Source organism: Otolemur garnettii, unplaced genomic scaffold (assembly GCF_000181295.1).
Source record: "Otolemur garnettii isolate 467f Iridium unplaced genomic scaffold, OtoGar3 scaffold00127, whole genome shotgun sequence".
NCBI classification, from domain to species: domain Eukaryota; kingdom Metazoa; phylum Chordata; class Mammalia; order Primates; family Galagidae; genus Otolemur; species Otolemur garnettii.
In genome coordinates, this window is record NW_003852522.1 from 4,179 (window position 1) to 20,185 (window position 16,007).

Genomic DNA, 16,007 nt, shown 5'->3' on the forward strand with positions numbered 1-16,007 from the left:
TAATACCCACAATTCATAGAACTGTCCCTGGTGGTGCAGGACCAAGGAGACAGGAATATCACCTTGACTCAGAATCAGGCAAAGATGCAGCTGAACTGGAATCTGGCACAGAAACCTGGTGACGCAGGTAATGGCTGAGATAGTAGAAGGTCCATGAGGCTTCATGGTGAGATAAAATGCCCAAAGGTGTGGAAAACAGATATTTAAAGATTAAAGAGAGGTGTGGGGTATGGGCGACTCTAAGAGAAGAGTTTATTTAGGAAGGACGAGGCCCCACTGGGGACCTTAAGATGTTAACTATGACCTTCTCCTGCAGGCCATTCTGTGGTGGGCCTCGTGTCCATTCCAGGGATGGGCAAGTTGCTGGCCAATGCCCCACTGTTCCTGGAGCCTGAGCAGCTGGCAGCTCTGCACGAAACACACAAGGGCTGGAGGCAGGATGTCCCCCCCGTCCTGCTCTCAGACGTCACCTCTGCCTTTCTGAGCAACAAGAACACCCAGAACCTCAGCTCCCCAGTTACTTTCACCTTCTCCCATCATGTGAGTTCTGGTAGGGTGAGGTGGCAGGCGTAGGAAGAAACCTGAGTCCTAGGAACAGCCTTATTGTTCAGTTAAGCCTTAGGGTTTAGGGGACCCCATCATATTTGCATCATCTCCCCCTAAAAACCAACCCTTCTCAAGTCAACATTGGGCCAGGCTCTCAGAGCATCCCAACCCCCAGCACACACCTGTTCCCTGTACCTACAGTCAGTGATCCCTGGACCAAGGCAGAAGGTATTCTGTGCCTTCTGGGAGCAGGGCCAGAATGGATATGGACATTGGGACACCACAGGCTGCAGGACAGTGGACCCCAGAGACAACAGCACCACCTGCCGCTGCACCCACCTCAGCAGCTTTGCCGTCCTCCTGGCGCACTACGAGGTGCAGGTGAGAGGAGATGCATTCTGTATCTACTTTCGTGTAACAGATTCCTACAAATGTGGCAGCTTTCAAAAACAAATTCATTATCCCACAATTTCTCTGGGTCAGCATCCAGTATGGCAAGAGATGACTCTTTCTGTCCTTCAGTCCTCCCAGGGGCTAAATTCATTAGTTCAGAACCTCATAAAATTCTAGATTAACCTCACATATATCCCTGCCTCCTCCATTCCTGGATTTCATAAACAATACACGAATAAAAATGGCAGCGGGAATCATTACCCCAGAGCAGGAAATTCTAATCGTGAACCTTTCTTTTCCCAGGAAGACCAGCCAGTGCTGACCTTCATCACCTACGTGGGGCTGGGCCTCTCTCTGCTGTGCCTCCTCCTGGCAGCCCTCACCTTCCTCCTGTGCAAGGCCATCCAGAACACCAGCACCTCACTGCACCTGCAGCTCTCCATCTGCCTCTTCCTGGCCCACCTCCTTTTCCTCACGGCGATTGATCTAACCAAACCCAAGGTACTGATAGTGGTGTCAAAAAGGACTCCCATCCTTGACCCAGAAGGTTCTGGTTCATGGAATGATGCTACATTAGATACCTTAATGAAATGACCCTGAGTCCTGGGAGGGTTAGAAGAGGAACCTGCCAATTTCACACTGCCTTACCCAACTAGAAAACAAATTTTTCTTTTATTCTCTTTTTTATTTCCTTTCTTTTTTAACTATGCCCCCGTCAGCATAAAGAAAACAAATCTTCCCTTTCCAACTCCATTATGTACATCAGAATTACCCCACAATGGCTGGGTATAGCATTCCTGGACCACTCCTAGACCAAACTGTTGCCCAGTGTCTTTTACTCCACCCCAGGTGCTGTGCGCCATCATCGCAGGTGCCCTACACTATCTCTACCTGGCCTCCTTCACCTGGATGCTGCTGGAGGGCCTAAACCTCTTCCTCACTGTGAGGAACCTGACGGTGGTCAGCTATTCCAGTGGGAGCAGAGTCATGAGGAGGCTCATGTTCCCTGTGGGCTATGGAGTCCCAGCTGTGATTGTGGCCATTTCTGCAGCATCCAGGCCTCACCTTTATGGAACATCTGCCCGGTAAATACAACTTCCCACTGTCCTCATCTTCTCTAGCACAACTATGGCTATTACTAGAACCAATACAGCATTTTGATTACGCCAGGGCATGATATAGAGAACAACACTAAGTAATCATTCCTAGGCCATCCTTCTGGTAGAAGATTATGATAATTAAGAAGAACATATTTACATCTCTGTCCTTGAAGGATGAAATTAAAAGAATGTCTCAAGACAACATGTTCAACATGTTTTTAATTTCAGAATATTATAGAGGTACACACGTAAGACATCATCATTTTTTTTTCATTTTTTTTTTTTTATTGAATGGTAACTGTGTACATTGATGCACTTTAAGGGTACATAGCCTTCATGTAACTTCTTTTTAATCTAACCTAATTCATCCAAATTTTATAGGATGTTCCATATTTTTAGTTAGAAAAGGACACCTGATCTCAATAACTACAATAATGAAATTGTGATAGTTAAGATTCACAAAGTGCTTACTTTGTGTCAGACACTTTTCTAGCTTTTTTTTTTCTTTTTTGGTTTTGGTTTTTCACCTAATTGCAGTGGCTAAAACCTTAAGTGGACAACTGTGTCTTGTTCCCAAACTTAGGGAGAAAGCATTCAGTCTTTTCCCCACAGAAGTATGACATTAGCTGAGGACATTTTTTGTGGATACTCTTTTTCAGGTAGAGGAAATTGTTTTTTATTCCTAGTGTATTGAATCTTTTTATAACAAAAGAGTGTTGGATTTTGCCGAGTTCTTTTCTGAATGAATTCAGATAATTATATGATTTTTATCCTTTATTCTGTTAATATGTGTACTACACTGAAGAATTATTAGATATTAAATCAGCCTTATGTTCATGGAAAAAACATCTTGTTCTTGGTTTGCAATCCTTTTTATATATTGCAATATTCCGTCTGCTAGCATTTTGTTGAGGATTTTTATATTCATATTAATATATGTATGCACTTTTCTATTCTTGTGATCTCTTTTTCTGGATTTGTTATCTGAGTAATACTGGTCTCATAGAATAATTTGGGAAAATAGAAAACTTCCTCTTGTTCTATTTTTGATTTTGTGAAGAACTGATATTAATTCTTTAAATGTTTGGAGAAACTCACTGAAGTATCTGGGCTTGGGATTTTCTTTGTTGAAAGATTTTAAATTATTAGTTCAATAGTCATGTGTTATTATTCTTCTTGCTTGCTATAGTTATATTCAGATTATCTATTTCCTCTTCAGACAGGAAATAGATAGTAGTGTGTCTTTCTAAGAATTCCTCCGTTTTATGTAAGTTATCTAATTTGTTGTCATAAAATTGCACAGTTTCTTAATGCCATTTTTTCATTCTGTAAAATCAGTATTGATGTCCCCTCTTTCATTTCTAATAATACTGAGTTTCCTTTATCAATCAGCCTACCTAAAAGTTTGCCAATTGTGCTCATCTTTAAAAGAATTGCACTTTGGTTTCATGGCCATATTTTATTTTTTGATTTTCTTTTTCATTTATTTTATTTCTACTCTAATCTTCATGTTCTTCCTCTTCCCTGATTTGGGTTTACATTGATATTATTTTTCTAGTATCTTGAGGTGGAAGTTTAGATTGTTAATTTAATATTTTTGTTCTTTATTGATGCCTGGTTACCATGGCTCACACATGTAACCCTAGCACTCTGGGAGGCCAAGGCAAGAGGGTCAGTTGCATTCAAGAGCTCTAGACTAGGCTGAGCAAGAGTGAGACCCTGTCTCTACTAAAAATAGAAAAATTAACCAGCCACAGTGGTATGCACAAATAGTCCCAGCTACTCAGGAAGCTGAGACAGGACACTTTTTTTAATTTCAAATTAATATGAGCGTTCGCTCATATTGTAAGGTTACATTGTTTTCAAATTCAAGGTAAAGTTCAAGTTGTAGTGGAGCCCCTCACCCAGCATCCAGGGAGCATGCTGAACACCCTCACATAGTGCACATTAGATGAGATCTCACCGAGTGCCATCCCTTCTCAGGCACTCAACCTCCTCCCCCCCTCCTCTCTCCTCTCACCTCCCTCTTCCTATACTATATTTGTGTTTTATCATTTGAATGGGTGTGTAGTTGTTTATATGTTAGTTTCACATTAATAGTGAGTACACTGGATACATTTTTTTCCATTCTTGAGATACTTTACTAGAAGATTGTGTTTCAACTCCATCCAGGTAAACACAAAAAATGTAAGTTCTCCATCTTTTCTTATGGCTGAATAGTACTCCATGGTATCCATATGCCACAGTTTGTTAATCCATTCATGGGTTGATGGGATTTAGGTTGTTTCTACATCTTGACGGTTATAAATTGAGGTGCAATAAACATTCTGGTACAAATGTCTTTATGATAAAATGATTTTTGTTCTTCTGGATAGATATCTAGTAATGGGATTGTAGGATCAAATGGAAGGTCCACTTTTAGTTCTTTAAGAAGTCTCCATACTTCTTTCAATAAAGGTTGTATTCGTTTGCAATCCCACCAACACTGTAGAAGTGTTCCCTTCTCTACACATCTACACCAGCATCTGCAGATTCAGGACTTTGTGATACAGGCTAATCTCACTGGATTTAGGCAATACCTCAGAGCGGTTTTGATTTGCGTTTCTCTGATATTAGAGATAATGAGCATTTTTCCATGTGTTTTTTGGCCATTGATCTGTCAACTTCAGAGGAATTTCTGTTCAGGTCTCTTGCCCACTTGTAAATGGGTTGTTTGCTCTTGTTAATTAATTTGAGTTCTCTATAGATTTTAGTCAGTAGCCTTACATCAGATTTGTAACATGCAAAAATATTTTCTCATTCTAAAGGTTATCTGTTTGCTGTAGTTGTGGTACCCTTAGCTGTGAAGAAGCTTTTTAGCTTGATCATGTACCCTTTATTTATTTTTGGTGTTGCTGCAATTGCCAAGAGGATCTTCTTAATAAATCTTTTCCCAGGCCAATATTGTCAAGTGTTTCCCTCACACTCTATCTTCTGTAATTTTTATTGTTTTGTGTCTTAAATTGAAATCTTTTATCCACAAGAGTCAATTTTTATCAATGGTGAGAGGTGCAGGTCCAATTTCAATCCTCTATATGTGGCTAACCAGTTCTCTCAGCACCATTTATTACATAAAAATTCTTTTCCAAATTCTTTATTTAGTTTATCAAAGATCAAATGACGATAGGTGGCTGGTTCATCTCTATATTCTCATTCTATTCTATAGATCTGTATCACAATTTTTGTGCCAATACCATGCTGTTTTGATCACTATAGACTTGTAATATAACCACAAGTCTGATAGCATGATACCTCCAGATTAATTTCTAAACAATTTAATGGCTATTTAATGTTTTCTCTGATTCCATATGAAATAAAGAACTATTTTTTCAAGTTCCTCAAAGTATGACAATGGTGCTTTGATGGAGATTACATTAAATCTGTAGATTGCTTTAGTACTATGGACATTCTAACAATGTTGACTCTTCCTAGCCATGAACATGGTATGTTCTTCCATTTGTTAATGTCTTCTGCTATTTCTTTTCTCAGGGTTTCACAGTTCTCTTTATAGAGATCTTTTGCATCCTTTGCTGTATTTCATCTTCTTTGGAGCTACTGTAAAAGGTATAGAGTCTTTAATTTTATTCTCAGCTTGACTGTTATTGACATATATAAAGGATTTTAGCTTGATCATGTCCCCTTTATTCTAGAATTCTATTCTATGAAATAGAATGAGAATCTAGAGATGAACCAGCTACACATTACATACTAATTTGAGGGCATTGATTTGTTTTATCCTGAGATGGAGCTATATTCCTTGATCCCTTCTAAGAGCTTTGTAGTTGCATCTCTGATATTTTCCAGGTATAAGATCATGTCATCCATGAAGAGCAAGAGTTTGACCTCCTTTGTCTCCATTTGAATATCCTTGATCTACTTCTCTTGCCTGATTGCATTGGCTAAGACTTCCAGCACTATGTTGAATAGCAGAGGTGACAGCGGGCATCCTTGTCTAGTTCCAGTTCTGAGTAGAAAAGCTTTCAGTTTTACTCCACTCAATATGATATTGGCTGTGGGTTTGTTGTAGATAGCCTCTGTCAGTTTAAGAAATGTCTGACCTAAGCCTATTTTCTTAAGCGTTCTTATCAAAAAAGGATGCTGGATTTTTCTGCATTAATTGGGAAAATCATATTGTCTTTGTTTTTATTATATATGTGAATTACATTTATGGATTATGTGTATGTTTAACCAACCTTGCATCCGTGGGATAAAACCTACCTAATCATGATGGATAACTTTTTTTTTTGAGACAGAGTCTCACTATTCTGTCCTCGGTAGAGTGCAACACAGCTCACAGCAACCTCAGACTCTTGGGCTCAAGCGATTCTCTTGCCTCAGGTTCCCAAGTAGCTGGGACTACAGGTGCCCACCATAACACCCACCTATTTTTTTTTGTTGTAGTTGTCATTGTTGTTTAGTAGGCCCAGTCTAGGTTTGAACCCACCAGTCCTGGTGTGTGTGGCTAGCACCCTAACCACTGAGCTATGGATGGCAAGCTAATGGATAACATTTTTAATGCATCGCTATATTCTGTTTACTAGGACCTTATTGAATATTTTTGTATTGATATTCATCAATGATTTTGGCCTATAGTTTTCTTTTTATTGGGTCCTTTCCTGATTTTGGAATCTGGATGATATTTGCTTTATAGAATGTGTGGGAGAGGATCCCTTTCTTTTCTATGTTTTGAAATAGGTTATGCAATATAGGGACAAGTTCCTCTTTGAAGGTTTGGTACAATTCTGATGTGAAACCATCTGGTCCAAGGATTTTCTTTTTGGAAGATTTTGTATTGTTGATGGAATTGCAGTGCTTGATATAGGTCAATTCAAAATTTCTAATTCTTTCAGGTTGCATTTAGGAAGGTGGCATGATTCCAGGCGTTGGTCCATTGCCTCTACATTTCCACATTTCTGGGCATAGTTTTTTGTAGTAATTGTTGAGAATATTTTGTATTTCTATGGTATCTCTTGTTATTTCCCCATTATTGTTCCTGATCAAAGTTATGAGAGATCTTACTATTGTGTTTCTGGTTTGTAGGAACAAGGGTTTGTTTATTTTATTAAGCTTTTCCAAGAACCAGGTTTTTGTTTCACTCATCTTCCAAATGATTCTTGTGTACTCAATTTCATTTAATTCTTCTCTAATTTTGATTATTCCATTTCTTCCACTGGGTTTGAGGTTGGATTGTTCTATCTTTTGCAGTTGCTTGAGAGCCCCCTTACATTGTTAACTTGTTCTGTTTGTTTCTTTGATGAAGGCATCTAAAGCTATGAGTTTGCTTCTTAGCACTACCTTTACATTATCCCACAGGTTTTGATAGCTTATGGCTTCATTATCATTTTGTTCCAAAAATTTAGTGACTTCCTACTTAATCTCATCTTTGAAGCACCTGTCATTCAGTATAAGGTTATTTCATTTCCATGACTTATTTGGTTATGAAGATTTCTGTTGCTGTTGAGATCAACTTTTAATCCATGATGGTCTGAGAAGATACAAGGAATGATTTCTATTCTTTTGAATTTGTTGAGGTTAGACTTGTGTCCTAAGATATGATCAATTTTGGAGGATGATCCATGGGCTGATGAGAAGAATGTGTATTCAGTTTTGTTAGGAAGAAATGTACTGTAGATATCTGTTAAGTCCATTTGTTCTAGAATCATATTTAAGGTCATTATTTTTTGTTTGGAGGATCTATCCAGCCCTATTAAAGGGGTGTTAAAATCTCCAACTGTTATGGTGCAGGAAGATATCATATTGTTCAGATCATTTAGGGTTTATTTTAAGTATCAAGGAGCATTTAAGTTGGGCGTGTCAATGTTAATTATTGAAATATCTTCATGCTGTATGCTTCACTTAACCAGTATGTAGTGTCCATCCTTATCTTTCCTTATTTTTATTGGTTTAAATAAAAATGTATCTGCAAATAAGATTGCAATCTCTGCTTTTTTCTGATTTCCAATTGCCTTGATTATTGTTTTCCATCACTTCATCCTGAGTCTTCTTTTATCCTTTGAGGTTAAGTGTATTTTGTGGAGACACTGGAGATACTGAGCTTGAGCTTTTGTATACAGTCACCCAGACCGTGCCTGATTAGAGAGGAATTCAAGCCATTCTCACTTATTGAGAGAATTGATAAGTATGGTGGAGTTTTGGACATTACATTTTTCAGAAGTCTTGAGCTTATTTTTATCCCTTTCACCATTGTAGAAGCTAGACTTTGTTCTTTAGTTTCTGGGTGTATTTACTTTGGTGACAGATCATCATTCTGGTCATTATGAAGAATGGGTCTGAGTACTTCACTGTAGAGCTAGCTGGTCTAGTTATGCCAAATTTCCTCAACATTTGCATGTCAGTAAAATATTTGATTTCTCCATCACAAATGAAACTCAATTTAGCAGGATACAGAATCCTGGGCTGAAAATTATTTTGTTTAAGAAGGTTAAAGGCCAATGACCATCCTCTTCTGGCTTGAAAAGTTTCAGCTGAAAGATCTGTGGTCATCCTGATACTTTTCCCTTTGTAGATAATACTTTTCTTTTACCCAGATTCTTGCAGGATTTTCTCCTTTAGGTTGACTTTCACAAACTACAATGTGTCTAGGAAATGCCTACTTTGTTGACACAGTGGGTGGAGTTGTGGCAAGGGTTTTGTCCAGAGGTGCATTCATTCACGTCTGAGGACAAAGCCAGAGGGTCAAACCCTGCCCCTGACCGGCTCAGGTCTCCCCTCCCTGCACTGCACCTACAGTTCCCTAGGCCAATGGCCTTATTAAATGATCTGCCACTTGGTGACCTTCAACTTCACCAGTAGGGAAATTCATATCTAGTTTATAGGAAGAGAAACTATGAGGGAAGCTGAGTCACAGGGGCTGTACTTCCTGACCAAGCACTCTTGCCTGTGCCCTTCCTATGCATGGCTGTGGTTCCCTTTCTCAGAACTGCAAGTGATGCCTTCTTCTACTTGAATGTGACAGATGAGAAAGGGGTCTGTGGGCTTCACAAAAGAATTCCAGACTCAGAGAGCCCACCTCCTCCCTGTCCTGTGTCAGGACTTTCCTGGGAAGCAACTCCTTAGGCAGGGTGGTAGGCCATAGACCTTGTAAGGAAACTGGGTCTTCTCCCTCCTCCTTGACTCCAGCCTCACTGGGCCTCTACCTGTGCACAGCTTTGGGGCCATCGGGTTGAACACAAAGCCAGGTGGGCAATGGCAGGTGGAGCTTCCTGGGGTGTTGATGCAGATGCCTTGGCCTTCACAAATTCTGGGGTTCTGCTGACATTCGTCCACATCTGAAAGAGGAAGGACACCATTCGTGGCTGGAGGCCAGCCGTGTTTCCTGACACAGAAGCATCCAGAAAGCACCATTGTCACCTCCCTTTTCCAAATGCACTCAGAAACATGATATGGAAAGATTGGTGGCCTAGGCCCTTCATTATCTTCATGCAGCTGGGAGCAGCTCAGGTCCTCCCCATCTTCTCTCCTAACTGGGGCAAAGACTCTCAGCCTCCTGTGTCCTAGGATTTGAAGGAAAATCCTGGGAACTGGCTGCAGGGCAAATGCTGCCTTCCAAAGCAGGACCCTGTCTTGGTGGTTAGTGACATCTTTTGGGCAGATTCCCCCAGGTGGCTGTTTGCTGGCCAAGTTCTCCTGGGAATCCTTAGCAAGGATTCAGTGGCCTTTGCAAGGCAGCTCTCTTATATCCACCCTGAGAGCCCAGCTCCAGGGGGATGGCCTGAACCTGACCCTGAGCCAGGCCCCCTGGGATGAGGTCTAAGAGCTCTATTGCTCTCTACCTGCAGGGAGACCAGAAGGGACAGGACTGGAACCAGGATCCTAGGTGCTTTTCTTTTATAGAAGCTTAGGTCAGTAGACCCTCTCAGACTCTCCTTGGATCCTCGACCCTGGCTCAGCCTTCTTTTTTTTTTTTTTTTTTTTTTTTTTGAGACAGAGTCTCACTATGTTGTCCCAGTAGAGTGTGATGGCATCACAGCTTACAGCAACCTCAAACACTTGGGCTTAAGCTATTCTCTTGCCTCAGCCTCCCAAGTAGCTGGGTCTACAGGCACCCACCACAATATCTGGCTATTTTTTGGTTGTAGTTGTCGTTGTTTGGCAGGCCTGGGCTGGATTCGAACCCACCAGCTCCAGTATATGTGGCTAGCACTCTAGCCACTGAGCTATAGGCACTGAGCCAACTTTGTCTTTAAATTCAGTAATTTCACGAGACAACTTTTGAACTGTTTTGTAGATTTCTATTTCCGTCTTCTCCTCAATTCCAATCATCTTATTTGCCATCAATATTCAAAATTATATTTCTGACATTTCAGCAATTCCTCTATGGATGGTATTTTCTACTCTATTTGCCTTGTAATCCTTTGATCTGCTCTGATTTTTCATGTTGCCAGAATTCTTCTGCTAGCTCCTTTCCATGAATATTTTCAGCTTTCTTTTCAATATTAATTATACTTCTGAGTTGAAACAATAGGTTGTCCATATATAGTTATTGAGAGATAATCTAATTAGGGGCCCTTAAAAAACACCATACAGATGTATTTGGCAACTAAAACTGACAGGGTGAGACCAGATTGGGAGGCCCCAGGAAATAGAGCTACCACCTCTTTGCCAATGAGCTGGATTTGTGCTTATGGCCCTTCCCTGAGAGCCTCACAAGCTCACTTTCAGGGCTGCAGCAAGAGTTTCTGAGGGCCCCCTTGCTGACAGCACCACCTAATTATGTCCTGACATCAGCCTGTCCTCTACCCATTTCAAAGGAATAACCATATTTCACAGGAGCCTCTGATGCACAAAGATGTGAATAGCTGTTGTCCTTCCCCCAGCTAGTGATAGCTGGAGGAGGGAAATCAGCAAACAGACCCACTGGTTATGCCCCTTACTGCTCCAAAGGAGAAATATTAAAATGACTAAAGATCTCTTAGCTGAAAACTTCCAGGCTGGAAGAGGATGGTCATCGACCTTCAATCTCCTAAAAGAAAACAACTTTCAGACAAGGATCCTATATCCAGCTAAACTGAGCTTCATCTGTGACAGAAAAATCAAATACTTTAATGATATACACATGTTGAATAAATTTGCCATAATGAAGCCAGCTCTCCAGGTTATTCTCAGTCCCATACTCCATAAAGATCCAAAGTAAACTCACCCAGAAACTTTTGAACAAAACCTAACTTGCACAGTAGGGAAAGGACCAAAAATATACACTAGCATTTGAAAATACTACCAGGATACCAGGATTATCAATTCTCTCAATTAATGTGAATGGCTTAAATTGTTCTCTAAAGAGGCACAAGTTGCCTGACTGGATACATAAACTCAGGCCAGATATCTGTTGCATACAAGAATCTCATCTTACCCTAAAGGATAAAAACAGACTAAGGGTTAAGGAATGAACATCTATAATTCAGGCAAATGGAAATCAAAAAAAAGCAGGGATTGCAATATCATTCATATATTCAATAGGCTTTAAACCAACAAAAGTAAAGAAAGATAAGGATGGTCACTTCATATTTGTCAAGGGAAACATTCAACATGAAGATATTTCAATTGTTAACATTTATGCACCATACTAGAATGCTCCTCATTTTATAAAGGAAATCCTAACAGACATCAATAATTAGATATCTTCCTGCACTATAATAGTCAGAGATTTTAACACACCTTTGGCAGTTTTGGATAGATCCTCCAAGAAAAAATGAAGCAAAGAAATACTGGACTTAAACTTGACCCTACAACAAATGAACTTAACAGACATCTACAGAACATTTCATCCTAACAAAACTGAACATACATTCTTCTCATCAGCCCATGGATCATCCTTTAAAATTGATCATATTGTAGGACACAAGTTTAAAAATAATAGTAATTATTCTACCCTATTCTATTAATTTAAAACAATAGAAAATATTTCTTGCATCTTCTCAGACCATCACAGGATAAAAGTTGATCTCAACAGCAATAGGAATCTTCATACTCAAACAAAGACATGGAAACTAAATAACCTTATGCTGAATGATAGCTGGGTCAAAGACTAGATTAAGAAGGAAATCACCAAATTTTTTGAATAAAATGATAATGAAGACACAAATTATCAAAACTTGTGGGATACTACAAAGACAGTCCTAAGAGGGAAATTTATAGCATTGGAAGCCTTCCTCAAGAAAACAGAGAGGAAGTCAGAATTTTCTCCTTTGTCTTAACTTTGGCAAAGTTAATTATGTGTCAAGGAGATGTTTTATTTGGATTGAATAGTGCTGGGGTTCTGAAACTGTATGCTATCTGGATTTCAGAATCTCTTGATATGTTTGGGAAGTTCTCCTCTATTATCTCTTGGAGTAGAGCATCTGGGTCTTTTGAAGCAACCTCTTCTCCTTCAGGGATTCCTATAAGGCAAATGTTTGTCCTTTTGGAGTGGTCCCACAATTCTCTCAGGGAATGGTCCATTTTTGCTCTCCTTTTCTCTTCCTCTTTCAGCATTTTGGAGCATTCAAAAGCTTTGTCTTCTATGTCATAGATCCTTTCTTCTGCCTGCTCCATTCTGTTACTGAGGGATTCTACTATATTTCTCAAATCTTTGAGGGCTGCAAGTTCTTGCCTCAATGTGTCAAAATCTTTGGTAATTTTGTCTTTGAATTCATTGAATTCTTGAGACAACTTTTGAATTACTCCTTGAAATTCTAACTTCATCCTTACCTCCATTCTGTTGATCTTATTTGCCATCCAAATTCTGAACTCGATTTCTGACATCTGTCATTTGTTTATGGATGGGATCATCTGGTGTGTGTGTTTTGTTATTTCTTGGGGGAGTTGATCTACTCTGACTATTAATGTTGCCAGAGTTTTTCCACTGATTCTGCCCCATGATTATTTTTCACCATTTGGCTAGATGGGCAGGTAAAGTGAAATGTATTGGGGACTCCTGGAGTTGTAGCTAACCAGTCCTTTGCCAAGGATCTGGGACTAGTGATTGTAGCTTTTTCCCCTACAGCTTTGCAAAGGACCTGTACAGTATTACAATCTGAGGCTCTGGGGACCTGCTTGATGTGGCGGGTTAGGTGGCTCTGTCTTGTATTCAGCTAATCTTTGTCTGATCCTAGTGGATCAGTGACTCTGGGTTGAAGTCTCGGCTGTGGAGAAGTACAAGAAATTAAGACACCCCAGCCCCCACAGGCAACAACTGGAAAAGGAAAATAAACCCTTCCTGTTGCCACACACCATAGTACCACCTAAGAGGGTCCTTGGGTGATTGGCCCAGGTTAGGAGTTCCAAACCAATTGACCCAGTCAGTACCAACTCTCAAGTGGGAGAGTTCGAAAAGTCTCCTGCAACTAGATAGCAGAGGTCTACTGGCTCCTCAAATGTGGTTGACTGCAGTACTCTGTGGAATCATAAAGGCCCACGCAGTAGCAGAGTTGGACAATGGGGCTGGTATCTTTTTCCCCACCTTACACCTCTTTCATGCCCACTCACTGGTAACCGCATGGGACTGTGGTCCTGCTCCCTCCAGTAAGCAGATGTGCCAGGGCTTTGTGCCTGCCAGAGTCAAAGGAAAGTCAATGCCCCCTTGACCCAGCCACCACCCTCTGCCACAAGCCAGCTGGGGGAGCTGAGGCCTGCCTACCTTGGGTACTCAATGGCTACTGGGGACTGTCCCACCTGAGCTCAGTCCGAGCGTGAGATAACAAGTCAGCAAATGATTTTCCCCCTCAGCCACTGCACCTTTGCCTCAGCCACTCTTCAGCACTGATATCCCTATAGGGCAAAGACTGGCTTCCTCTGGCAGTCCCCAGGGTTGGGGAGGTGTCTCTCCAAGATTAGACCCTGGTAGAATCACTCTACTATTGCTGAATCTTCATGTGAGGTGTCCCTGAGCAGCTCCTAGGTGGCGCCCATGGCCAGGGAGGCAGCTGTAGCAGCAGCTCCAGTAGCACAGAGTGCACAGCTCCAGCAGCAGGGCAGAGTATGTGGCACATGGCTCTGCCAGGGCAGGTGCACAGTGGCCCCAGCAGGGCAGAACATGGCTAGCGGCTCTGTAAGGGCAGAGCACAGGGCTCACAAGCCTCCTCCTGCAGCTGAAAAAATAGTGCTTCATTTCATATAGAATCAGAAAAAACCTCAAATAGCAAATACACTAGTCAGAAATAAAAACAGATAAGGAGGTATCATGTTACCAGACTTCAGGCTATACTATAAATCTGTGTCTGGTACTGACACAAAAAGAGAGCGGTAGATTATGGAACAGAATAGAGAACCAAGAGATGAACCCAGACACTTATAGTCATTTCAACTTTGACAAACATACCAAAACCATTAATTGGGGGAAAGATTCCCTATTTAACAAAAGGTGGTGGGTGAACTGGCTGGTGACCTGTAGAAGAATGAAACTGTACCCTCATCTCTCACCATTAACAAAGATTTATTGGCACTGGATAAAATACCTAAACTTAAGACATGAAACTATAAAAATATTAGAAGAGAGTGCAGGGAAAATGCTTGAAAAAATTGCCCAGGGAGAATTTTCATGAGGAGGACACCCCTGGCAATTGAAGCAACACCAAAATTATATTATTGGGATCTGATCAAACTAAAAAGTTTCTGCACAGCCAAGAGCACAGTAAATAAAATAAACAGATAGCCTTCATAATGGCAAAATATATTTTCAGAAGCAGATTATGCTTCTGACAAAGTTCTGATACTAGAATCCACAGAGAGCTCAAACTAATCAATAAAAAAAAAAAACTCCCTTTCTATGTGGGCAAGAGACTTGAACAGAAACTTCTCTCAAGAACACAGGCACATGGCCTACAAACACAGGAAAAAATATTTATCATCTTTATTCATCAGAGAAATGCAAATCAAAACCACTTTGAGATATCATCTAACTCCAGTAAGATTAGCCCACATAACAAAATCCCAAAACAGATATTGGCAAGGATGCAGAGAGAAGAGAATACTTCTACACTGCTAGTGGGAATGCATGCTAATACGACCTCTTTGGAAAGAAGTTTGGAGAATGCTTAAGGAACTAAGAAGACCTACTGTTTGATCCTGCAATCCCTCTATTAGGTATTTACCCAGATGATCAAAAATCATTTTACAACAAAAACATTTGCACCAGAATGTTTATTGCAGCCCACTTCATAATAGCCAAGTCATGGAAGCAGCCCAAGTGCCCACTGACCCATGAATGGATTAGTAAATTGTGGTATATGTACACCATGGAATACTATGCAGCCATAAAAAAGATGGAGACTTCACATCTTTCATGTTTACCTGGATGGAGCTGGAATATATTCTTCTTAGTAAAGTATCTCAAGAATGGAAGAAAAAGTATCCAATGTATTCAATACTGCTATTAAATCAGTATATAATCACCTACACATTCATAGGAATGGTAAAACATAACTATAGTCCAGAAAGAAGGAGGAAGAAAAAGAAGAGGGGAGGAGACAGAGGAAGCCAGGAGGAGGGAAGGTATTTGGGGGGACCTAACCTAATGTGCATGATGCAATGATAAATTTCTAAGCTATTTTTTATAATTAATTATTTTTTATTAAATCATAACTTTGTACATTGATGTATTTATGGGTTTCAGGATACTGCTTCGATATACAATGTGAAATGTTTACATTGAACCAAGTAACACATCCATCACAATTATACTCATTTCTTAATAGTTTTGAAATGTACCATTGCATCATGCACATTAGGTGAGGTCCCCCTGAATACCCTCCCTTCTCCCATATGCCCTCTCCCCACCCCTCTCTCACCTCTTCCCTTCTACTATATGGACTATAGTTATGTTTTGCCATCCGTATGATTGTGTAGGTAATTATATATTGATTTCATAGTAGTATCGAGTACATTGGATACTTTTTTTTCCGTTCTTGGGATACTTTACTAAGAAGGATATGT

At 40.3% G+C, this 16,007-nt stretch overlaps 1 protein-coding gene across 1 annotated transcript in view; it reads left to right on the forward strand.

Moving 5' to 3' along the window:
- Positions 1-19: 19 nt before the first annotated feature.
- Positions 20-16,007, forward strand: part of LOC100948016 (adhesion G protein-coupled receptor E2) — a gene marked incomplete at its 5' end in the record, with an annotated part of 28,818 nt that continues 12,830 nt past the window's right edge. The window contains 5 exon segments of the mRNA XM_003804111.3: positions 20-127; positions 317-540; positions 748-927; positions 1,243-1,440; positions 1,789-2,024. Coding sequence (XP_003804159.3) covers positions 20-127; positions 317-540; positions 748-927; positions 1,243-1,440; positions 1,789-2,024 — 946 coding nt within the window.